This window comes from Poecilia reticulata, linkage group LG11 (genome assembly GCF_000633615.1).
Source record: "Poecilia reticulata strain Guanapo linkage group LG11, Guppy_female_1.0+MT, whole genome shotgun sequence".
Taxonomy (NCBI): Eukaryota; Metazoa; Chordata; class Actinopteri; order Cyprinodontiformes; family Poeciliidae; genus Poecilia; species Poecilia reticulata.
Genome location: NC_024341.1, coordinates 25,351,397 through 25,376,985, shown reverse-complemented (window position 1 = coordinate 25,376,985; position 25,589 = coordinate 25,351,397). Strand labels below are relative to the sequence as shown.

The 25,589-nt window shown below is 39.3% G+C and overlaps 1 protein-coding gene and 1 long non-coding RNA gene across 4 annotated transcripts in view; one reads left to right on the top strand and one right to left on the bottom strand.

Annotated features, from left to right (window-relative positions):
* LOC108166681 (uncharacterized) overlaps nt 1-15,221 on the bottom strand; it is a 23,984-nt gene extending 8,763 nt beyond the window's left edge. For both annotated transcript variants that reach the window (XR_001777035.1, XR_001777036.1), the window contains exon 1: nt 14,554-15,221. This is a non-coding gene — a long non-coding RNA (uncharacterized LOC108166681). The remainder of the gene's footprint in view (nt 1-14,553) is intronic.
* Nucleotides 1-25,589, top strand: part of samd12 (sterile alpha motif domain containing 12) — a 147,910-nt gene that overhangs the window by 92,341 nt on the left and 29,980 nt on the right. Inside the window, exon 5 of one of the 2 annotated variants that reach the window (XM_017307290.1) lies at nt 8,521-8,737. The exons of the other annotated variant lie outside the window; for it this stretch is intronic. Within the exon in view, the coding sequence (XP_017162779.1) occupies nt 8,521-8,549 (29 nt within the window). The 3' untranslated portion in view covers nt 8,550-8,737. Of the gene's footprint in view, nt 1-8,520; nt 8,738-25,589 lie in introns of those variants that run through there. 2 annotated transcript variants of the gene reach the window in all.

Sequence of the window (25,589 nt, the reverse complement as noted above, 5' to 3'; positions counted from 1 at the left end):
AACTGTGGTCTTTATGGCTGAAGGGAAGCATTTGCAGAACTTCCTGCCCGCCCACATTTAGAAGGAATTTAAAATAAATCTGTTCCACCTCCTTCCAGTTCTCACTCTGTTTGGATCCAGAGCTGGTACAAAATAATTTACTGTACATCAAATCCAACAAATAACATTAAATTGTAAATGTTTTCCCATCGTTGAAACCATCGTAGTTCCCAAGGAGTGACCGGCTTGTAAAACACAAACTAATCATCTATAAAGACGTTTCAGGGCTTAGTCACAACAGAAACATCGTGATGCTCCCTTTATGAGCCTCACGGTTGCTCTGCAAGCCTCGGGTCAAATCTTCTCCACAAGGGATTTATAATTCAAAACCTTTGCATGCAGTAAATGRAATGTGCAAATGTAAAGCTAATATATGATTTAGAGCCGCCGTGTTTTTACATTCAGAATCAATAATTTAACCAATGTATTTGMAGGAATAAAGTGGTTTCCTTTTACTGCAGAGTTTCTTTGTTTTCGCTCATAAGGGAAGTAATGTTTGATGCTAWCATATGTTCTTTAATATGTACTGTAGCAGGACTTTGGTTTAATTCAAGTTATTTTACTTTGACAAGCTCATTCTGGTTCTCAAAACCGAACATAAACTATGCAAAACAAAATAAGAGTCTGGTATTTTACGTAAAATATTGCAGGTGCATTGAATCTGTAAGAATGAGACCTGCATGTAAAATGCTAATTCCCTTTGTATAGTGGAAGATGTGGTCATTTTTCTAGATTTCTCTATTTTAATAATTCATTGAAGCAAAATAAAATGCACCCATTTAAAAGAAACTTTTCCTGCTGAGATTGGGCCTTTCGACTGCAGGAAAACGGCACTTTTAGTGAGAAAAATCTGATATTTTTATTTACAAATGCTTCTCAAAGTCATTAGCATATCAAAGATTTAAAATACTCCATACTTTTGATCCATTTCATCACAACAGTCACCACATTTATACATCCAGCTCCTTTTAACCTGACACTAAACTGGCATCAAGTTTAGTGAAAAAGCTCAGTGGCAAAAAGAAAACCTCCAATAATTTAGGGAACATTTCATCTGGTTTCATAATGTTTTTCATTTTAATCTTCATTTTTGGGCATTTATTGTTTATTATGGCAAAGTTCTTACAAGAATTTATTGTTACAATAAATCCTAATTAGTGATGATGTTTTTTTTATGTTCATATTTTCAGGATTATTTTTACTATTTTCTCCACTGTTTGATAAGAGTATCAATAAATATTAATAAACTTGAAAATATGAGTAAATGCAGTTATTGTGTGGAGTTTAGTGATATAAGTGACACTAATTTATGTGACTAAGACGTTTATTATAAATGGGCATTTTTTTAATCGCATTATTGGGAGAATATAATAGAAATAACAAATAGTTTAGAGGACTAAACATTTTAATTTATAATATGTTAAAATTATTGTTTCACTGCCAGATTATTTCATTTGTAGCCAGTAGTTTTTCATCAATGTTAATGAATTATTGGCTTAAAATGAATTATTGGCTTAAACTCCCATGTGTTGCTGAAAAGTCACCTGTTAATTTTGTCTTATTGCAAATGAAAAATGAAAGGAAAATGAAAGGAAACCAAGTTCATCCTTCCAGATCAGTACATTTAATTAGCAGCAGCTTGATCTAACGTTTGTTGGCTCCAAGAGCGATTTTTGATTTGTCAGGTCAGTACTCCCATACCCAACTAGAAAAATCTGCAATTAACCTGGAAATATGATGAAACTAAAAGAAAAGTAAGTTCTAAAATGATAAATGAGTGTGTATGTTAGTCCTCACACAAACTCCACTAACAGTTTATTACGACCACATGTGGTTTTTCATCACCGCTGTAATTTTAATCACCATCCTCTTTTCTCCAGTCTCCTCCAACACACACCTCCAAACCCCTCCAGGGCCGACCCRGCCTGTAGCGAACAAGCAAATTGAAGGGTTAGTCCGCGGACGTCTGGCTCCCTGCGACCCCTCAGAAATGAAGTGAGAGCCGGGCGCTCGCCGTGTGTTTAAACGAAGGTCCCCGTTAACCCCCATTAGCCTCTGCAGCAGCGCTGGACTGGACGATTAGCAGAATACAAATGGCTCCCTCCGTCCTCTCCCACACCTTCCACCGCCAGAGTTGCTGACGATGAGAAACGGCRAAATATGATTTGGGGCCAAGCAGGTGTTTACTGCATGCTAAACAGTGTCCTGCTGCTCATTATGCAGGCGCTAATGGTGCGAATACATTAGCAAACTGTGTGAAATTTGCTGCTGCTGATGAAGTGTAGCCACTACCATGTGACCTTGGCTTCCAGAAGATCAAGTCACGGTTCGAAACAAGGGAAACGCCCGAGGGTTTGGAGGCTGATCAATTATTGATAACTCTCTGCCTCTTCATCTTCCATTTGGCTGCAAGTGTGAAATCAAAAAGCATTTCAGATCAACAAGAGCGGAGCCACTGTGAGCCAAAAACTGCCCACAACCTCTGAAGCATTTTTAGATGGGCTTCATAATTGGGTCATGCTTTGTTAAACCGAGAAAACATTCGAGATTCAATCATATTTCCTGAAAATACTGTCCTATGAAAAAGAGATACATGGTGCAGATTTCTTTTGCTAAGGAAAATAGAAGAAATGTATGTCAGAAAGTATTTGCTCAATCTTCATTATATTGTTTTTGAGAAAGGACTGTTGATTCAATAAATAACTCAGACAGAGACAACATGAAGTAGACTAAATGATCTCTGCAGAAAATTRAGGAAAAAATGAGAAATCMTCGACATTATCGGTTTAGAAGGGCTGATAAAAGATTTATCCATGATGTTTCACATCAGTCGATGTCAATAATTGTTGATTCGTTTTTTGTATTAAATATCTGAAATACTGGAAAAGCTGCCTTTGTTGTTTTATCCAAAGTTTTCTCTCCACGTTGTTTTATTTTTTAAGAGGCGAAGTGGTGGAACCTGAAACTTCTGCTGTGGCAGTTACTCAGCAGGCTGTTGCTAGGTAACCGTAGAATGAGTTGCTAGGTAACCGTAGAGTGAGCGAGTCAGTTGATTCCACCAACAAATGGAGTATGTCTGCTTTTAATGGTTGTAGGAGTTCTCTATACATTTGGTAAAAACTCTCCCTCTGTGTCAAACTCGAGGCCCGCGGGCCAAATCTGTCCCACCAGAAGATTTAATGTGGCCCTTTGGCCTGTAGAAATAGTATCTTTAACATAATAGTTGTGTTTTTTAAATATTATTTAATCAATCAATCAGCATTTTCATTTGTATTGTGCCAAATTAGATGAAAAAAACATGTTTAATATTTAAACATTCTCACAGAATGCAGAATCAGCTGCTTATTAGTATTAACAGCTGGTTTTATCAACACATTCTGCCACAAGCTGCCCTTTAAAGACATTCCTGATTGCGATGTGGACCAAAATGAAAATGAGTTTGACATAGCTGCGCTAGAAACACGTTTGTTTTGGTTGTATTTACCCAGAATGCCCTGTGCGTTCAAACCGCACCAGAGTTCACTTCAACCGACCGAACCCAGACCTCGGTTTATAGGCGGACCAGAGTTCACTTTTACAATCCGCATCAGAGTTCGATTGTACTTTCACGCTTTAAACAAACCGGACTTTCTTTGAATACAAAATAGAGCTGAATTAAGACGGACTAAACGGGGTTAGTGTGAATTCACTTCTAAAGAATTTCATGCCTCCTTTGATAATTCAACATAAGAACGAAAATGGGTAGAAATGAGATCCATGACAGACATGAACGGTGAAAAAAAGCTTATAACTGACACAACATTTCAGATACTTTTGCAAACTATTCAAACTAGCTCTATAAAACCAATATAATAATCACTAAACTTATGTTGCATTGGTAAAAATAAATATGTACTCAATTCATTATTTTTCTTGAGTTTCGTTCTGTGTTGAACTTCACCAGATGAGTCTCAGGTTTGTTTCGTCAAATATTCAGACAGTATATAAAAACAAATCAGCGTGCTATTCCTTTATTGTCGTTGGACCTAAACAATAATTAGCTCTCAGCCTTCAATCTTAACCCGGATCATAAGAGGAGTCGGAATGAAAACTGCAGAGATGGCAGCCATTAATTTTCTGTTCACACCGAACCGCCCACTCATCTCTTTTCCTCACCTTCTCCTCCTTTTTCCAGGTGTCGTTCACTCCGGTTTCTACTGTCACGGCTCACTCCACTTCCCACTCTGAGTACTTGCTCTGTTTTATTTTGCACCTCATACCAATTTGGTACGAATTTTGTCTGCGGACGGAGAACGGCAGCCACTTTAACTCGCTCTCTCTGCGTGTGTGTGTGTGTATTTGGGTCTTTGCATGCATGTTTGTTTGTTTCCAACACTTTGTCACCCTGCAGTTTTGCAGACCAGTGAACTGTCGGCCTAATTTCTGAGGATGGCAGAGATGCTGGAGATAACGGTGCTGTRAGAGCCGCAGCAGTGTGTTTCAGCGGCGCTTCAATTAAAGCGGACTGGCTCCGGGGAGAGGAGAGGCGACCGTCTGCCATGATGGTTCGGCCAAACGCGGCTGCCTGACAGAACACRCTGATGGAAAACACTGAAGCGTGCGTCACACCAAACCCATGAACCGCTTTGAGAGCCGGACTCCAGGAACACTGGCTCTGAAAATTATATTTAACAGAAAATTGCTGCACCTAAGCAGCAACTGAAATGGCAGAACTCTGTTTACTTTCTCTTGATGTTATTCCCTCTCCGGTGTTAAATTGGTGGAAACACTTTTGGAGGAGGTAATCAAGGCAGCATCTCTCTTTTTTCCAGCTTTCTGATGCTGAATGTGTTTGTGGTTTTTACTTTTCAGTAGAAAAAAAAAAGTAAATCTTTACCAAAAAGAGAGGATGGCTGAGTAAAAATAATCATGAGTTGGTTGCGATTTATCTTTAAAAATCTCAACCTTTTTGTCTGACCTTTGACTTCTGGAAAGATTTGGGGATATCTTTAACGTTTCCAGTCTTGTGAATATTATTTCTCATTGCAGATAGTTCGGAAACGGCCTTGTAGCCGTTCACAGATTGGTAGAATCAGATGAATGGATGATGGATGGATAGATGGATGGATGAATGGATGATAGATTGATGAACAAAAGGATGGATGTATGTATAGATTGATGAATAAACCACTGGATGGATGGATGGATGGATTCTACAAAGTTTTTCCTCTGGTAGCGAATCGCTGCCTCCTCTGAATTCCAGCCATATCTTATAATTATTGATCCTGTATGAGCCGATCAGCTGGATCTGCTGCGGGTTCGTCTGTTTGCTGAGTGACACGTTCCTGGAAACTGTTTCTCGTTCCCTCACATTAACATTCTCAACATGGAGCTGGATGCCCGGCGGTGTTTTCTGTTGTCGTCGTCCGGCCTGCCTTACTTTCCCTCCTCCCTCCGCTCAGCTCTACCTGTCATCTCTCCATATTTCCCCTCCTCGCCTCCCGTCAGCATCCCATGAAAGGCGGCATGTACCCAACTTGTTGCTCTTTAATCTTCACACGTCTCCAGCTCTCCTCCAATTGCGGCAGTGCTCTGATGATGTAAACACCTCAGTCTACTGCCGCTGCTTTCAAATAGCGAAGAGTGGCGTCTTCTGTAATTGCACGTTGAAGCGAAGTGCAACGTGCTTGAAGACTTTCTGCTCTAACGACACCAATTTGTGTAAATATTCATGTTCATGGTTGACTTCTCTGTACAGTTGTGACAAGTGGACTGTAACTGATCTTGAAACACTTGCAGATACCTGTGACTCAGTCACATTTTCCGTAATTAGCTGAGAGCTTTAAAGACGCTGAAGAGAAGGAAAGTTAAAGGGGAAGAAGAAACGTGGAGGATAATGGAAAGCGAGTTAAAAAGATGAGGAGCTGGAAGCCAAAACGAAAGTCTCCTCCTGACAAATCTTTTATCTTTCTGAGCTGAAACCCTTGTTTCACTTGTGCAGAAAAACAGGAGCAGAAATCCTCAGAAAAAGCAGAAACTTTCACTCTGAACACGGTTTTACTGTTCAGCTGGTAAAAAGGAACATCTTAAACAAACCAGAATTTATTTGGATGCTCAGTTTTTATTTAGCAGGAAGGAAAGCTCGTCTGAAATCTGGTGCTGATCTTTGAACTGTGGCTCACATTAAAACAAAGATGTCAGTTCATTGGACCAGACAAAACCAGACTTTTAGGACTGAACCATATGTTGTTTCGTAGTTGGACCACTTGATAATGCCTCTATTAACAGGTATCTGGGGATACCTGTTAAACACGTTCATTACAATTTACACAAAATCCTTCTTAGCTAATGCAATTTCAGGCTACTCTATTCTGCCTACTTTCAGCTGTTTTATGGCCTCTGTCACTTTTAATCCACATGAGCTGCTGCTGGCCACGCCCCCAATTCAACGTTTACACTCACAAAAAATGGCTGCAAAAAGATGTGCAATTATATAACCATATATCTCTGAAAACCGTTAGAATAGCCTTCTGCACAACCAACAAGAAAGCAGCAAATGGTTTCTGGATGATGAATGAACAACAAAACATTTGTCTTTTCCAGCAGTGGTAAAACCAGCTGACCAAACATGCTGGACCATTGCTGGGGTTGCTAGGTAACGGGCAGTACCTGCTGATTTGTGACGTTACATTCAGAAGGTTTTTGAAACTTCTCATTTTGCAGACACCAAAAAACATGAAGTTAATGCCAAAAACCAGCTGGGTGTGTATTTTAAGCTCTTACGTTGTTTTTAAAAACACCCAAATGGAATTACACAAACCTGCAAGATGTGGATTTTGCATCATAGTTCCCGTTTAAGTTTGAAACTCATGCCTGTCATATAGAGAGCGGAGAGATTTGCTCTGCTCTTTAGTATAAAACATTTTGGTGACACAGTTACTGGGTTAAATGGGAGCCCGTGTTGCTCAGAATAACAATGCTGGTCAGAACTGGAGCAAAAAATGCTGCAATCTTTACAAACCTAAGAGCCATTTTTGCCCTGAGTAAAGCTACATAAAACTAATTTAGAGTCGCAAATGTGGCATAATCTTTTGTGAAAACACAACTTAAATTACTTTGAAAATCTACTGTATAAAATTTGAGAATTTTTTTTATTTTTGTTTTCAGGTTTTAAAACAGCAAAAAAATTAATTTACAAAAAAAATAATACATTAATTTTCTACTATGGGATGTTGATGTTTGTGGAAAACAATGTAAACAAAAAAAGCACTTAGATTACAATGTGGTGTTGAGAAAAATATAAGAGATATTAAAGATGCTAGTTATTTTGTTGTGGAAATTCAATGCAGAATTTATTTGGTGCAAATTAACTTCTAAAATCCTCATTTCTGATATTTATATTTGAAAAAAATGGTTTTTTTTGCACTTTTGTAGCCAAATATCAAGAGGCATTGTCGCAGACCCCAGGTCTAATGAAATGCTGTCATGTTTTTGGTTTTTCAGTCAGACCTATTCAGTCCTCRGTGCTTTTAAAATCCTACAGAGGGTGCTGGTTTGTTAGGTSTCCATCTGACTTTTTCATCCTGATTCACCAAATAATCTTGAATCAATGGACTTGAATTCAACTGCAGACTTTAGAATCACTACTTTCAGACAGACGGACAGCTTTATTTGTCCAAGTAGGGACATTGTTTTGCAGCACTTGCATGAAAGATAACATAAACAAACATTACACAACAACACTAACAGCTTGGTATTAGAAACATAACATCCTCAATCTTTAGCAACTTTCAGCTTTGTTTAACAAACATTTTTTAATCAAATTTTAATCACACAGCCTAATATAACTACAAGCAGCTTGATGGGAGAAGAAATGTTGACACTGTATGTTATAAATCAGCAAAACCTGAAGATTAAGCAGTACATGAATAAAAACTCAGGTTACCATATAAGCTCTTAACATTTATCATATTTATCTGTTTTGTAAAGAATCTAAAGCAGTTTTAATAAAAATGCGGCTTTATTTACTGCCTTATTAAGCAGACATCAGTGCTGCACCACACCAAAAAATGTCAACCTGCCTCGTGACGAGGACTAACAATGAATCTTCACATCTTCATTTTCCGCTTGTCGTCCATCTATATCTCCTCTCCCTTTGTTCCTGTTTTGTCAGCCATTGTAGCCCGGCAATCTTTTCACGTCCCACAAATTAAGGCCTGCATTCAGCCATCAATCACCCTGGTGCAGCTTTTCACAGAGCGAGGAGACGCAGAGGCGAGGCGAGGGAGTCTATCAACTCCTTTTAACGAACTGTCTGAATCACTGCTAGCTATTCAGCGTCGGCCTCGTGCCGTGTAGGAGCTCCGTGTTATTTGGCTGTATGCTTTCTTTCTTTCTTTCTTTTTTTTTTTGGTTGTCAAGGTGAGCTGCGAGGCGATTTGCATGCTACCTGCTCGTCTCATGACCACTGATCCATTAATACAAACTAATTTTCTCCTCCAGCAGCTGTAGAGAATGACGTTTTTGTTTAACGGCGCTGGGATTGGCTCACGTTTGTCTTTCCTCCTGCGAGCACTTGAAGGAGGTCAGTTGGATTTTTTTCTGAAGAACTCTGAGCTTTCTCAGTGTGACAGTTAATTCATTTAAAAAGCCATTCAAGCATGCATTGTTAGTTTGCTGCCTTTGATCTTCAGAGAAAGCTCAATGACTTGGTAATGATGTGCGGCAGTTTGAGGCTCGGCCTGCGTGATGGAGACGGTGGTTAGCAGCTTCAAGATCTCTGGAATTAAACTACTTGGCGTTTTTATTTTTTTCCCTTGCCTGTAAACCTTATAAAATAAGTAAAATAGTGTTTTAGTGTCACATGCTTCTGTCATGGCAACAGTATTCAAGCCCTTCACACTTTTTCACATTACTAATTGCAACTTTAAGGTTATGGGGGAATTTTTCTGCCATAATTCGAGAGCGCACAGTTTCAGTTTGAAAGCAGGGTTTTATGTCTTTTGCTCTCAAAAATACTTTTGCTCAAAACTTTTGCTCTCTTTCAAATATTCACTGAGCATTTCCAAAGATTTCTCCACTTAAGACTTGTCTCTGCTCGAATCAAATCTCCACTTGCAAACCTCTCTGCTCGCATTTTCTGCTGCACTTGGAATAGAAAAGAAACGTTGCCTGGCAACCTCTCAGCCAATAGAATTTAAGTTTTATACTGGGTGTGTTTGTTTCCTTTTAGTGGGTGTGCCTGTTATCTAGACAAACAGACAGACAGACATGTGAACTAAGTTGTAACACTGTTGATTCTGTGGATCCATTTTCTTTGGTTAGGTTTCAAACTCCTGTCTAAGATCGATAGGCTGTTAGCAATCAGTAGCGCCCTGCTACCGTGTTTCCCCGAAAGTAAGACAGTGTCTTACTTTCTTTTTATCCCCMAAAGCCCCACTATGTCTTACTTTCGGGGTATGTCTTATGTTGAAAAAAAATTTTTGAATTTTTTGTTTTAGCCATAAAATTAACATTTATTAACAACCTGAACAGTATTGTATTCACCAMAAAACAGTTTTATAAAAGGAAGTGCCAAGAATGTCTTGTTACAACATTGCATAACATGTAAAACAATGAAAAATGGTAAGAACGAACAGTGGAATACTGGAAGATAAAACAGATTTATTCCATGACAACCATGTCATCATCCTCAGGATACTCCACGGTGTAACTCTTCCTTTTACCRCTGGAAYYGGAARCGCTCATGTCTAGGGGCAAAAATATAGCATACGGTATAAGCACTGCTTGTGGTTCCGTATCACAGTCTCCTGTGTGCATTACCGTATTTTAAGCAGGAGGCGGCAGTGACAAGTGCAGGGGACGGCGCGGTGACGTATGGAGAGGGGGACGGCGCGGTGACGTATGGAGAGGGGGACGGCGCGGACGTGGGCAGGAGGCGGCGCGCAGCTAGATGAGAGGGAGGCGGCAATACCCCCGTGTTTCCCCGAAAGTCTTACTTTCGGGGGGTGTCTTACTATCGGAGAAACACGGTAGCGGAGACTTAGTAGCCACAAAGGCACACCCACTACAAGGAAACAAACGCAGCCAGTATAAAACTTTTATTCTATTGGCTGAGAGGTTGCTAGGCGACGGCACTTTTTTGTTTCACACAGTTAAATTTCTTTTAAGCTAGTTTTGATATTCATAATTTTCACAACAACTGAAGTAACAATAAGTTGATTATGCAATGAAATGTTAATCCTGCAGTCAGTTGGTTATTAGAAATAAATTTAACATGTTCAAATGTTTGCAATACAGGCATGCACTTCTGATGCACTGTTCTAGTTATAGATGTGGATATACGAAATAATAAAAACCAARTTAGCATGAATAGCAGTTTATCAGATGATGCTACAGATTACTACTGTTTTGTTTTGTTTGCTTTTGTTTTAATTTTATTTTGTTTGTATATGACTTTGTTTATTCATTTATTACGCTACCTTCAATAAAGTCTAACTACTACTCTATGACAGGTTGCTCTTAATTGTGATAAGAAATGTTTATTAAGCTACATTAGCAATGAAATGTYAACCTAAAAACTAATCTACAAGAAGCTAACAGCAGTACAGAAGAAATGTGTAAACAAACTAACACTTTTTCATAGCTCTACGAAACAAGGAGTGAAGGAGGAAGTTATGTAGTATTTCTATCTGTTCTTCAATCAGCTCTTCCCAGATTCACTGTTACACTTGGAGCAACAAATAACCAGGGATTTTCAGAGGAGGAGGAAATATAAATAACACTTTATTAAAGCKCTGCTGGCTTACATCCAATGTACCTGATTTCATCTCAGCCAAGTGATGCAGCAAAACTTCAAACACAACTTGTAAAACATTCAAGGCTTATTTGAAGCTACAACACAAACACACCAGCTAAATCGAAGCCAGAAAGCTTCCCTGTGAATCTTTTTGTTGGTTTAATTTTAGCCTAACCATCTGCTGCTGATAGTAGCTAAACTGTTCTCTTGCTTCCCCGCCTTCTACTTTTGTTTTTAGTCATTTCTCCTAACATCTTCTTCTAGTTTTATGCATCGATTGCTGATTTTCTTAAGAACAAAACTCCTCAACATGGATGTTTCTCTCCGTTTTTGAAGAGGTTTTTTTAAATTTTGCAGTAACTTCCTCGTTGGGCGCTCGCGTCGGCTTGGGCCGGCGGTAAGACGCCATCCTGTATCGTGGCAGATGTCTCTCACTGTGCGATTACTCACTGTCAAGTAGGCGGTAAAAACAGGTGACACATTTATTTGCGGGGCGTGTGGGAACAAGACTCTGGCAATTAGTCATCATTTGTGCAAATGTTCCCTCTCTCCACTTTCACTTCCCAGATGAACCGGTTTTCTCCCTAAATCAAACGCGGTCGGTCGCCAGGCGGACCCCACCTTCCAGCACCACCGCAGATGTATTTCCATAAAACATGCGACTTCTGCTTCGTGAATAGAYGATACCACCTCGTTCCATGCCTGGCGTTAATGCAGGAGAATTATTCTGCAGCACACCAAGTTCCCCCTCTTAACGGCGTACTTGTGTAACGCTTAATGTGCTCTCCACTGATCTGCTCTGCTTTCATCTGCAGAAGACGAGTCCTGCTGCCTCTTTTTTAAAACTCCGCTTAAAGTCGAAGCAATTAAAGGTCAAATGTCTTTTTTTGTTATGTCAGGTGATGTATGATCTACATAAAGGCAAAAGTCTAACTAAAATTATTTTGTAACACAATTTAGCATAATAATTTCATTGTGGGACTACTTTTCCAACTATGCAAAAGGTTTATGCACATTTTTTATCTTAGAACAGGGGAGCTGTTGACTGATTGAAGGTCCTGATGARCCAATAAAAATAAAGTGATCTGACTTTTCACTGAAATACCTGGTGCTTGAGCCCAAACTTGGACTTCTGCTGAAAGAAAAACTTGTTTCTTTGCTTAAAGATCCAGAGGAACAGGAACAGTTTCATCCACCACCTAGCTTCAAATTGCCCCCTCAATAACACASCRTGTTAATATAAATAAACTGAAATGAAAATATTAGTCATTTAATGCACWTATTGTTGTTGTTTTTTTTGTTTGGTAGATATAAYGGGTCATGAACACGTCCACTCGGGGCATGTTGAGTTATTTACAGATTCTGAAAGGAGTTGTTCTTTACAGTTGTGCTTATATTTGTAATTTAGAAGCACAGTAAAAARAGAAAAATAGTCTTGCGCTGCTTTGCCAAAAACAAAAATCCTCTTTACCATTTAATATWAAATTMTACACCTATTTCTATCAATACTGTTTATCTGTTGTATTTAACCCTTTCATGCATAGTGGTGACTACACTGGACAACTATCTAAAAGCCATTTTCTTCTGCTTCTTGTGGATTTTTCTGTTATAAATGCACACAGACCACTGAAGTGGACACTAATGCATCATAAAATATGCTATCAACTACTGGCCATCAGCTGCAAATGCAAGAAATCATTTTTCGTTAAATCCAATATGGCCGACAGACAGAAAACCACGCCTACCGACCCGGTTCCTCCTCCTCCTACTGTAGACGACTCTTGCAGGAAAAAAAAAAAATTGTGACATCAGATAACCACTAAAGAACAATACTACTGATGTCTTTTTCAAATAACTTTGTATTTGGAGAAAAGGATAATTGATTGCCTAAAGAAAATAATACAAAAATTTTGCAAACTTTTTTCCTACCTTTTTTTATGCCTTAAGAAAATTTTTAGAATTTGGAAAAAAATCATGACACAAAGGATTATAATTCATGCGAGAAAGGGTTAATTAATGCAATTTAATCATTTTTAATTGAATAACAATAGTTACTGACGTCTGAGCAAAGAACAGTTCTCATCAACAGAGCCGTTCAAAAGAATCGATTCGTTCATCAGCAGGTGTAACCTGCCTTCCTCTGATCATTAATCCTGGTCTTGTTTTCTTTCCGATGACATCATCAGTTTTTCTCTTGAGCGACTCAGTTTAACCCATTTATCCATCGTTATTTTTAAACTCAGCCTCTGGTTAGCCCAGCTGTGGCGTCGCACTTTGAGCACACAGCACCTAAAGACGGCTGTAACCTGCCGGAAGAGACACCAGTACCTCCTGGATCCACAGCTGCACACACTCATGGCTGAAGCATCTAATCCCATCTAACGTGTGTGTATCTAAATTGGTATTTGCATCTAGCTGCCACCGTTACCCAGCTGTGTCTAACACAACAAAAGCAGCGCTGATGCTTGGCGGCAGTGGAGCAGAGACACTTTCTGCTGCACATTAACCTCCCTCTGCTCACCCGCTGTCTGCTGACCCAGACCGATTACACTCCTACAGGTAGGAGCTGTGCTGCTGTCCAGATCCACGTTGAGGTGAAATCTACKTCTAATCTTGCCGTAGAGTAGAGCATGCTGGAGCGCAACACCTTTCTGCAGCAGCAGGTGTGAATGTATGCAGCTAAAGGAAAACGGTTTATCGCCTACAGGAATTTCTTTACCAGTTTCCCCTTCACATCTGAGCTTGATGTGATGATTATTATTCATCATATTCCCACATCATTGCTTGCAGATGCCCCGTCGTACCCGCCGGGACCTACACGCCCCGAAACTAATAACGTATGCGTTAACACAGCTGCGGTGGCGTGCAAACCCAACTGTGAGGTGAAGGTGTTTAGCTCAGGTGACGGCGCGGCGCTKCGGCGGGTACAGAGCTGTCCCACAGGGGGGACATCGTACTGCATTCAGACCCCCTGCTGGTAAATATACGTTTGATGCTGCAGAGTCAGCGGGAGCAGCTGGCGCTCACAGAAAACACCACGTGTACAGGTGGTTCGATCCACAGCAGCCGGACCAGAGGGACGAGAGGGGACCGGAGGGACNTGTGTGTGTGCAATTTGGAGGTGTGTACGCAAAGTCACAGAAATTGGGCATGTTCTCCACCTTCACAGCATTTACAGAACTGCTACAACGATGTTATAACTCGGTCTCATAGAACATTACAGAAGCTCTCAGTCAGTGCCGATGAAGTCTCTCTAGCCTCAGGATGCACAAGGCTTGAAACTRAACATGAAACTGACTGCATGACCTATTTTTAGTAATAATCTGTCTACCTGGAGGCGTTAATGCGCAGCGCTCATGTGACATCACACTTCCATAAACTTTGTAACTGACAGGCCTCTCAGCAGGCAGTTGCTGTGGAGTTGCTATGACAACGATAAAAAAAAGAAATCCACAAGCTTAGAACTAACTCTCACCTCTTTCCTGTCTAACTTATAAACAAAATAAGTACATTACAATTATTACTTGATTACAATTTTTGTGTCCCCTACTCTTCTTTGTGTAATACTGAAGTATCAGTAATATTTACTGTAGTATTTACTGCCGAACCAGCAAAACTAGCTTAGCTAATGTAGCTTTAATCGGCTTGCTAAGACGGACATGTAGCCTACATGTGTTGCTACATGTATTTACTCTGCCAGTGACCAGAACCTTGTTATTCACACAAAGAGTTCGTACATTATTCACAAAGCCGTTTAAACATTGATGGCGTGCGTCCAGTGATTTCAGGCTGTGAAGCTCCTCCATGTTGTAGTTTGAAATCGTAGGCAGCTTATCCACATCATCTAGCATATTTCCCATCTCCGTCTCATACAGGTCGATACCGACAGCAGCCATTTTGTTCATGTATCTTTCTCTTGTACATTGGTCAAGAGTGTCCACATATTTTCTTTTCCTTTTCTTGGTCTCAAAGCCGTTGGTCCGCTGTGCGTTGCACTTGCCTAAGATAGCGCGGTCACTTCAAACTTGTGGGAACTGTGTGTAGAGCATTGACATTTAATTTAAAGTTGGTTTTATGATCTATAAATCAGAAAAAATAAAGAAAATGGCAGAAATAACATACGCAGGGGATCACTGTGAATTCCTCAACCTTMATCCCAGAAACGCAGCACTATTCAAACCCACAACACATCAAAAAGCAACACACAGCCRTGACKGGACAATAACGATCCATCAAATCCACTCTGGAGGTRAAAATTAAAAGCGAAAAACAGCAAACTAGTTACTTACATCTTCATTAAGCTTCAGCAGGTTGCTGATCTAACATCTGTGGGAGCTGCAGAAACAACAATCAGTTCCCTGGAGACATTTCCAGAACAAACAGTCACAGTATCACATTCGCTTATTCMACAAGCTTCAAGCACAGCTGCAAACAGAAGGTCAGCTGAAGATTATGCTCATAAAATGTCATATAATCTCCAAAATGGTCAAATATTAAATGYAATCGCCTCTGAGACGGACTGTTATGCTAATTTACTAGATARATATACCTTTTCATTCATTGCYCCCAATGTCCTAACCTATCAGGGCTGCACAGTATTAGGACTATACATATTCACTATAAAATAGTTATGACCTAAATTACAACTGGCCCAATATGTTTCTTAATATTTTCTAATAACCCTACTATTTTTACTCCATAAAAATAACATCAGATATCAAAACTAAGGACCTTTATGCCCTATAAAACTAGCTAAATGTGCATAGTGTGATTGCATAAAACTTGAAACATGATAAACTTTGCAACTCTTATTTTGTACAAAGCTATTTTTCAGTCATTTAGCATATCTAACACCTTTAAGGGCAGCTTTCATTTGGCGCAAATCAGCCCCAAAAAGCAGAAATTGAGAAAAAATAAAATAGATCTTGATATTTTTCTTTAACACTTGAGCCCTCAATGTAATATTGAACACTAAGTGACCTCCCTGCCTSAACTTTAAAGCTCAGAAATGCTTTCTTTGCTTGTATCTCTTCGTTGGTCATCTTGTTTGAATAAAACTGCAGCTTTAAATATTTTAGGAGTTGCTACCAGGAAGAGATGTTTTCTCTCCTCTCTGAGGTGACTGCAGGGTCACRTCCAGAACAAAGCTTCTCCGTTTAGCTCAAGGACKCTTCATCTCGGTGAATATTTGCAAACGTTACAGCCTKAACTGTGGTCTTTATGGCTGAAGGGAAGCATTTGCAGAACTTCCTGCCCGCCCACATTTAGAAGGAATTTAAAATAAATCTGTTCCACCTCCTTCCAGTTCTCACTCTGTTTGGATCCAGAGCTGGTACAAAATAATTTACTGTACATCAAATCCAACAAATAACATTAAATTGTAAATGTTTTCCCATCGTTGAAACCATCGTAGTTCCCAAGGAGTGACCGGCTTGTAAAACACAAACTAATCATCTATAAAGACGTTTCAGGGCTTAGTCACAACAGAAACATCGTGATGCTCCCTTTATGAGCCTCACGGTTGCTCTGCAAGCCTCGGGTCAAATCTTCTCCACAAGGGATTTATAATTCAAAACCTTTGCATGCAGTAAATGRAATGTGCAAATGTAAAGCTAATATATGATTTAGAGCCGCCGTGTTTTTACATTCAGAATCAATAATTTAACCAATGTATTTGMAGGAATAAAGTGGTTTCCTTTTACTGCAGAGTTTCTTTGTTTTCGCTCATAAGGGAAGTAATGTTTGATGCTAWCATATGTTCTTTAATATGTACTGTAGCAGGACTTTGGTTTAATTCAAGTTATTTTACTTTGACAAGCTCATTCTGGTTCTCAAAACCGAACATAAACTATGCAAAACAAAATAAGAGTCTGGTATTTTACGTAAAATATTGCAGGTGCATTGAATCTGTAAGAATGAGACCTGCATGTAAAATGCTAATTCCCTTTGTATAGTGGAAGATGTGGTCATTTTTCTAGATTTCTCTATTTTAATAATTCATTGAAGCAAAATAAAATGCACCCATTTAAAAGAAACTTTTCCTGCTGAGATTGGGCCTTTCGACTGCAGGAAAACGGCACTTTTAGTGAGAAAAATCTGATATTTTTATTTACAAATGCTTCTCAAAGTCATTAGCATATCAAAGATTTAAAATACTCCATACTTTTGATCCATTTCATCACAACAGTCACCACATTTATACATCCAGCTCCTTTTAACCTGACACTAAACTGGCATCAAGTTTAGTGAAAAAGCTCAGTGGCAAAAAGAAAACCTCCAATAATTTAGGGAACATTTCATCTGGTTTCATAATGTTTTTCATTTTAATCTTCATTTTTGGGCATTTATTGTTTATTATGGCAAAGTTCTTACAAGAATTTATTGTTACAATAAATCCTAATTAGTGATGATGTTTTTTTTATGTTCATATTTTCAGGATTATTTTTACTATTTTCTCCACTGTTTGATAAGAGTATCAATAAATATTAATAAACTTGAAAATATGAGTAAATGCAGTTATTGTGTGGAGTTTAGTGATATAAGTGACACTAATTTATGTGACTAAGACGTTTATTATAAATGGGCATTTTTTTAATCGCATTATTGGGAGAATATAATAGAAATAACAAATAGTTTAGAGGACTAAACATTTTAATTTATAATATGTTAAAATTATTGTTTCACTGCCAGATTATTTCATTTGTAGCCAGTAGTTTTTCATCAATGTTAATGAATTATTGGCTTAAAATGAATTATTGGCTTAAACTCCCATGTGTTGCTGAAAAGTCACCTGTTAATTTTGTCTTATTGCAAATGAAAAATGAAAGGAAAATGAAAGGAAACCAAGTTCATCCTTCCAGATCAGTACATTTAATTAGCAGCAGCTTGATCTAACGTTTGTTGGCTCCAAGAGCGATTTTTGATTTGTCAGGTCAGTACTCCCATACCCAACTAGAAAAATCTGCAATTAACCTGGAAATATGATGAAACTAAAAGAAAAGTAAGTTCTAAAATGATAAATGAGTGTGTATGTTAGTCCTCACACAAACTCCACTAACAGTTTATTACGACCACATGTGGTTTTTCATCACCGCTGTAATTTTAATCACCATCCTCTTTTCTCCAGTCTCCTCCAACACACACCTCCAAACCCCTCCAGGGCCGACCCRGCCTGTAGCGAACAAGCAAATTGAAGGGTTAGTCCGCGGACGTCTGGCTCCCTGCGACCCCTCAGAAATGAAGTGAGAGCCGGGCGCTCGCCGTGTGTTTAAACGAAGGTCCCCGTTAACCCCCATTAGCCTCTGCAGCAGCGCTGGACTGGACGATTAGCAGAATACAAATGGCTCCCTCCGTCCTCTCCCACACCTTCCACCGCCAGAGTTGCTGACGATGAGAAACGGCRAAATATGATTTGGGGCCAAGCAGGTGTTTACTGCATGCTAAACAGTGTCCTGCTGCTCATTATGCAGGCGCTAATGGTGCGAATACATTAGCAAACTGTGTGAAATTTGCTGCTGCTGATGAAGTGTAGCCACTACCATGTGACCTTGGCTTCCAGAAGATCAAGTCACGGTTCGAAACAAGGGAAACGCCCGAGGGTTTGGAGGCTGATCAATTATTGATAACTCTCTGCCTCTTCATCTTCCATTTGGCTGCAAGTGTGAAATCAAAAAGCATTTCAGATCAACAAGAGCGGAGCCACTGTGAGCCAAAAACTGCCCACAACCTCTGAAGCATTTTTAGATGGGCTTCATAATTGGGTCATGCTTTGTTAAACCGAGAAAACATTCGAGATTCAATCATATTTCCTGAAAATACTGTCCTATGAAAAAGAGATACATGGTGCAGATTTCTTTTGCTAAGGAAAATAGAAGAAATGTATGTCAGAAAGTATTTGCTCAATCTTCATTATATTGTTTTTGAGAAAGGACTGTTGATTCAATAAATAACTCAGACAGAGACAACATGAAGTAGACTAAATGATCTCTGCAGAAAATTRAGGAAAAAATGAGAAATCMTCGACATTATCGGTTTAGAAGGGCTGATAAAAGATTTATCCATGATGTTTCACATCAGTCGATGTCAATAATTGTTGATTCGTTTTTTGTATTAAATATCTGAAATACTGGAAAAGCTGCCTTTGTTGTTTTATCCAAAGTTTTCTCTCCACGTTGTTTTATTTTTTAAGAGGCGAAGTGGTGGAACCTGAAACTTCTGCTGTGGCAGTTACTCAGCAGGCTGTTGCTAGGTAACCGTAGAATGAGTTGCTAGGTAACCGTAGAGTGAGCGAGTCAGTTGATTCCACCAACAAATGGAGTATGTCTGCTTTTAATGGTTGTAGGAGTTCTCTATACATTTGGTAAAAACTCTCCCTCTGTGTCAAACTCGAGGCCCGCGGGCCAAATCTGTCCCACCAGAAGATTTAATGTGGCCCTTTGGCCTGTAGAAATAGTATCTTTAACATAATAGTTGTGTTTTTTAAATATTATTTAATCAATCAATCAGCATTTTCATTTGTATTGTGCCAAATTAGATGAAAAAAACATGTTTAATATTTAAACATTCTCACAGAATGCAGAATCAGCTGCTTATTAGTATTAACAGCTGGTTTTATCAACACATTCTGCCACAAGCTGCCCTTTAAAGACATTCCTGATTGCGATGTGGACCAAAATGAAAATGAGTTTGACATAGCTGCGCTAGAAACACGTTTGTTTTGGTTGTATTTACCCAGAATGCCCTGTGCGTTCAAACCGCACCAGAGTTCACTTCAACCGACCGAACCCAGACCTCGGTTTATAGGCGGACCAGAGTTCACTTTTACAATCCGCATCAGAGTTCGATTGTACTTTCACGCTTTAAACAAACCGGACTTTCTTTGAATACAAAATAGAGCTGAATTAAGACGGACTAAACGGGGTTAGTGTGAATTCACTTCTAAAGAATTTCATGCCTCCTTTGATAATTCAACATAAGAACGAAAATGGGTAGAAATGAGATCCATGACAGACATGAACGGTGAAAAAAAGCTTATAACTGACACAACATTTCAGATACTTTTGCAAACTATTCAAACTAGCTCTATAAAACCAATATAATAATCACTAAACTTATGTTGCATTGGTAAAAATAAATATGTACTCAATTCATTATTTTTCTTGAGTTTCGTTCTGTGTTGAACTTCACCAGATGAGTCTCAGGTTTGTTTCGTCAAATATTCAGACAGTATATAAAAACAAATCAGCGTGCTATTCCTTTATTGTCGTTGGACCTAAACAATAATTAGCTCTCAGCCTTCAATCTTAACCCGGATCATAAGAGGAGCCGGAATGAAAACTGCAGAGATGGCAGCCATTAATTTTCTGTTCACACCGAACCGCCCACTCATCCCTTTTCCTCACCTTCTCCTCCTTTTTCCAGGTGTCGTTCTCTCCGGTTTCTACTGTCACGGCTCACTCCACTTCCCACTCTGAGTCCTTGCTCTGTTTTATTTTGCACCTCATACCAATTTGGTACGAATTTTGTCTGCGGACGGAGAACGGCGGCCACTTTAACTCGCTCTCTCTGCGTGTGTGTGTGTGTATTTGGGTCTTTGCATGCATGTTTGTTTGTTTCCAACACTTTGTCACCCTGCAGTTTTGCAGACCAGTGAACTGTCGGCCTAATTTCTGAGGATGGCAGAGATGCTGGAGATAACGGTGCTGTRAGAGCCGCAGCAGTGTGTTTCAGCGGCGCTTCAATTAAAGCGGACTGGCTCCGGGGAGAGGAGAGGCGACCGTCTGCCATGATGGTTCGGCCAAACGCGGCTGCCTGACAGAACACRCTGATGGAAAACACTGAAGCGTGCGTCACACCAAACCCATGAACCGCTTTGAGAGCCGGACTCCAGGAACACTGGCTCTGAAAATTATATTTAACAGAAAATTGCTGCACCTAAGCAGCAACTGAAATGGCAGAACTCTGTTTACTTTCTCTTGATGTTATTCCCTCTCCGGTGTTAAATTGGTGGAAACACTTTTGGAGGAGGTAATCAAGGCAGCATCTCTCTTTTTTCCAGCTTTCTGATGCTGAATGTGTTTGTGGTTTTTACTTTTCAGTAGAAAAAAAAAAGTAAATCTTTACCAAAAAGAGAGGATGGCTGAGTAAAAATAATCATGAGTTGGTTGCGATTTATCTTTAAAAATCTCAACCTTTTTGTCTGACCTTTGACTTCTGGAAAGATTTGGGGATATCTTTAACGTTTCCAGTCTTGTGAATATTATTTCTCATTGCAGATAGTTCGGAAACGGCCTTGTAGCCGTTCACAGATTGGTAGAATCAGATGAATGGATGATGGATGGATAGATGGATGGATGAATGGATGATAGATTGATGAACAAAAGGATGGATGTATGTATAGATTGATGAATAAACCACTGGATGGATGGATGGATGGATTCTACAAAGTTTTTCCTCTGGTAGCGAATCGCTGCCTCCTCTGAATTCCAGCCATATCTTATAATTATTGATCCTGTATGAGCCGATCAGCTGGATCTGCTGCGGGTTCGTCTGTTTGCTGAGTGACACGTTCCTGGAAACTGTTTCTCGTTCCCTCACATTAACATTCTCAACATGGAGCTGGATGCCCGGCGGTGTTTTCTGTTGTCGTCGTCCGGCCTGCCTTACTTTCCCTCCTCCCTCCGCTCAGCTCTACCTGTCATCTCTCCATATTTCCCCTCCTCGCCTCCCGTCAGCATCCCATGAAAGGCGGCATGTACCCAACTTGTTGCTCTTTAATCTTCACACGTCTCCAGCTCTCCTCCAATTGCGGCAGTGCTCTGATGATGTAAACACCTCAGTCTACTGCCGCTGCTTTCAAATAGCGAAGAGTGGCGTCTTCTGTAATTGCACGTTGAAGCGAAGTGCAACGTGCTTGAAGACTTTCTGCTCTAACGACACCAATTTGTGTAAATATTCATGTTCATGGTTGACTTCTCTGTACAGTTGTGACAAGTGGACTGTAACTGATCTTGAAACACTTGCAGATACCTGTGACTCAGTCACATTTTCCGTAATTAGCTGAGAGCTTTAAAGACGCTGAAGAGAAGGAAAGTTAAAGGGGAAGAAGAAACGTGGAGGATAATGGAAAGCGAGTTAAAAAGATGAGGAGCTGGAAGCCAAAACGAAAGTCTCCTCCTGACAAATCTTTTATCTTTCTGAGCTGAAACCCTTGTTTCACTTGTGCAGAAAAACAGGAGCAGAAATCCTCAGAAAAAGCAGAAACTTTCACTCTGAACACGGTTTTACTGTTCAGCTGGTAAAAAGGAACATCTTAAACAAACCAGAATTTATTTGGATGCTCAGTTTTTATTTAGCAGGAAGGAAAGCTCGTCTGAAATCTGGTGCTGATCTTTGAACTGTGGCTCACATTAAAACAAAGATGTCAGTTCATTGGACCAGACAAAACCAGACTTTTAGGACTGAACCATATGTTGTTTCGTAGTTGGACCACTTGATAATGCCTCTATTAACAGGTATCTGGGGATACCTGTTAAACACGTTCATTACAATTTACACAAAATCCTTCTTAGCTAATGCAATTTCAGGCTACTCTATTCTGCCTACTTTCAGCTGTTTTATGGCCTCTGTCACTTTTAATCCACATGAGCTGCTGCTGGCCACGCCCCCAATTCAACGTTTACACTCACAAAAAATGGCTGCAAAAAGATGTGCAATTATATAACCATATATCTCTGAAAACCGTTAGAATAGCCTTCTGCACAACCAACAAGAAAGCAGCAAATGGTTTCTGGATGATGAATGAACAACAAAACATTTGTCTTTTCCAGCAGTGGTAAAACCAGCTGACCAAACATGCTGGACCATTGCTGGGGTTGCTAGGTAACGGGCAGTACCTGCTGATTTGTGACGTTACATTCAGAAGGTTTTTGAAACTTCTCATTTTGCAGACACCAAAAAACATGAAGTTAATGCCAAAAACCAGCTGGGTGTGTATTTTAAGCTCTTACGTTGTTTTTAAAAACACCCAAATGGAATTACACAAACCTGCAAGATGTGGATTTTGCATCATAGTTCCCGTTTAAGTTTGAAACTCATGCCTGTCATATAGAGAGCGGAGAGATTTGCTCTGCTCTTTAGTATAAAACATTTTGGTGACACAGTTACTGGGTTAAATGGGAGCCCGTGTTGCTCAGAATAACAATGCTGGTCAGAACTGGAGCAAAAAATGCTGCAATCTTTACAAACCTAAGAGCCATTTTTGCCCTGAGTAAAGCTACATAAAACTAATTTAGAGTCGCAAATGTGGCATAATCTTTTGTGAAAACACAACTTAAATTACTTTGAAAATCTACTGTATAAAATTTGAGAATTTTTTTTATTTTTGTTTTCAGGTTTTAAAACAGCAAAAAAATTAATTTACAAAAAAAATAATACATTAATTTTCTACTATGGGATGTTGATGTTTGTGGAAAACAATGTAAACAAAAAAAGCACTTAGATTACAATGTGGTGTTGAGAAAAATATAAGAGATATTAAAGATGCTAGTTATTTTGTTGTGGAAATTCAATGCAGAATTTATTTGGTGCAAATTAACTTCTAAAATCCTCATTTCTGATATTTATATTTGAAAAAAATGGTTTTTTTTGCACTTTTGTAGCCAAATATCAAGAGGCATTGTCGCAGACCCCAGGTCTAATGAAATGCTGTCATGTTTTTGGTTTTTCAGTCAGACCTATTCAGTCCTCRGTGCTTTTAAAATCCTACAGAGGGTGCTGGTTTGTTAGGTSTCCATCTGACTTTTTCATCCTGATTCACCAAATAATCTTGAATCAATGGACTTGAATTCAACTGCAGACTTTAGAATCACTACTTTCAGACAGACGGACAGCTTTATTTGTCCAAGTAGGGACATTGTTTTGCAGCACTTGCATGAAAGATAACATAAACAAACATTACACAACAACACTAACAGCTTGGTATTAGAAACATAACATCCTCAATCTTTAGCAACTTTCAGCTTTGTTTAACAAACATTTTTTAATCAAATTTTAATCACACAGCCTAATATAACTACAAGCAGCTTGATGGGAGAAGAAATGTTGACACTGTATGTTATAAATCAGCAAAACCTGAAGATTAAGCAGTACATGAATAAAAACTCAGGTTACCATATAAGCTCTTAACATTTATCATATTTATCTGTTTTGTAAAGAATCTAAAGCAGTTTTAATAAAAATGCGGCTTTATTTACTGCCTTATTAAGCAGACATCAGTGCTGCACCACACCAAAAAATGTCAACCTGCCTCGTGACGAGGACTAACAATGAATCTTCACATCTTCATTTTCCGCTTGTCGTCCATCTATATCTCCTCTCCCTTTGTTCCTGTTTTGTCAGCCATTGTAGCCCGGCAATCTTTTCACGTCCCACAAATTAAGGCCTGCATTCAGCCATCAATCACCCTGGTGCAGCTTTTCACAGAGCGAGGAGACGCAGAGGCGAGGCGAGGGAGTCTATCAACTCCTTTTAACGAACTGTCTGAATCACTGCTAGCTATTCAGCGTCGGCCTCGTGCCGTGTAGGAGCTCCGTGTTATTTGGCTGTATGCTTTCTTTCTTTCTTTCTTTTTTTTTTTGGTTGTCAAGGTGAGCTGCGAGGCGATTTGCATGCTACCTGCTCGTCTCATGACCACTGATCCATTAATACAAACTAATTTTCTCCTCCAGCAGCTGTAGAGAATGACGTTTTTGTTTAACGGCGCTGGGATTGGCTCACGTTTGTCTTTCCTCCTGCGAGCACTTGAAGGAGGTCAGTTGGATTTTTTTCTGAAGAACTCTGAGCTTTCTCAGTGTGACAGTTAATTCATTTAAAAAGCCATTCAAGCATGCATTGTTAGTTTGCTGCCTTTGATCTTCAGAGAAAGCTCAATGACTTGGTAATGATGTGCGGCAGTTTGAGGCTCGGCCTGCGTGATGGAGACGGTGGTTAGCAGCTTCAAGATCTCTGGAATTAAACTACTTGGCGTTTTTATTTTTTTCCCTTGCCTGTAAACCTTATAAAATAAGTAAAATAGTGTTTTAGTGTCACATGCTTCTGTCATGGCAACAGTATTCAAGCCCTTCACACTTTTTCACATTACTAATTGCAACTTTAAGGTTATGGGGGAATTTTTCTGCCATAATTCGAGAGCGCACAGTTTCAGTTTGAAAGCAGGGTTTTATGTCTTTTGCTCTCAAAAATACTTTTGCTCAAAACTTTTGCTCTCTTTCAAATATTCACTGAGCATTTCCAAAGATTTCTCCACTTAAGACTTGTCTCTGCTCGAATCAAATCTCCACTTGCAAACCTCTCTGCTCGCATTTTCTGCTGCACTTGGAATAGAAAAGAAACGTTGCCTGGCAACCTCTCAGCCAATAGAATTTAAGTTTTATACTGGGTGTGTTTGTTTCCTTTTAGTGGGTGTGCCTGTTATCTAGACAAACAGACAGACAGACATGTGAACTAAGTTGTAACACTGTTGATTCTGTGGATCCATTTTCTTTGGTTAGGTTTCAAACTCCTGTCTAAGATCGATAGGCTGTTAGCAATCAGTAGCGCCCTGCTACCGTGTTTCCCCGAAAGTAAGACAGTGTCTTACTTTCTTTTTATCCCCAAAAGCCCCACTATGTCTTACTTTCGGGGTATGTCTTATGTTGAAAAAAAATTTTTGAATTTTTTGTTTTAGCCATAAAATTAACATTTATTAACAACCTGAACAGTATTGTATTCACCA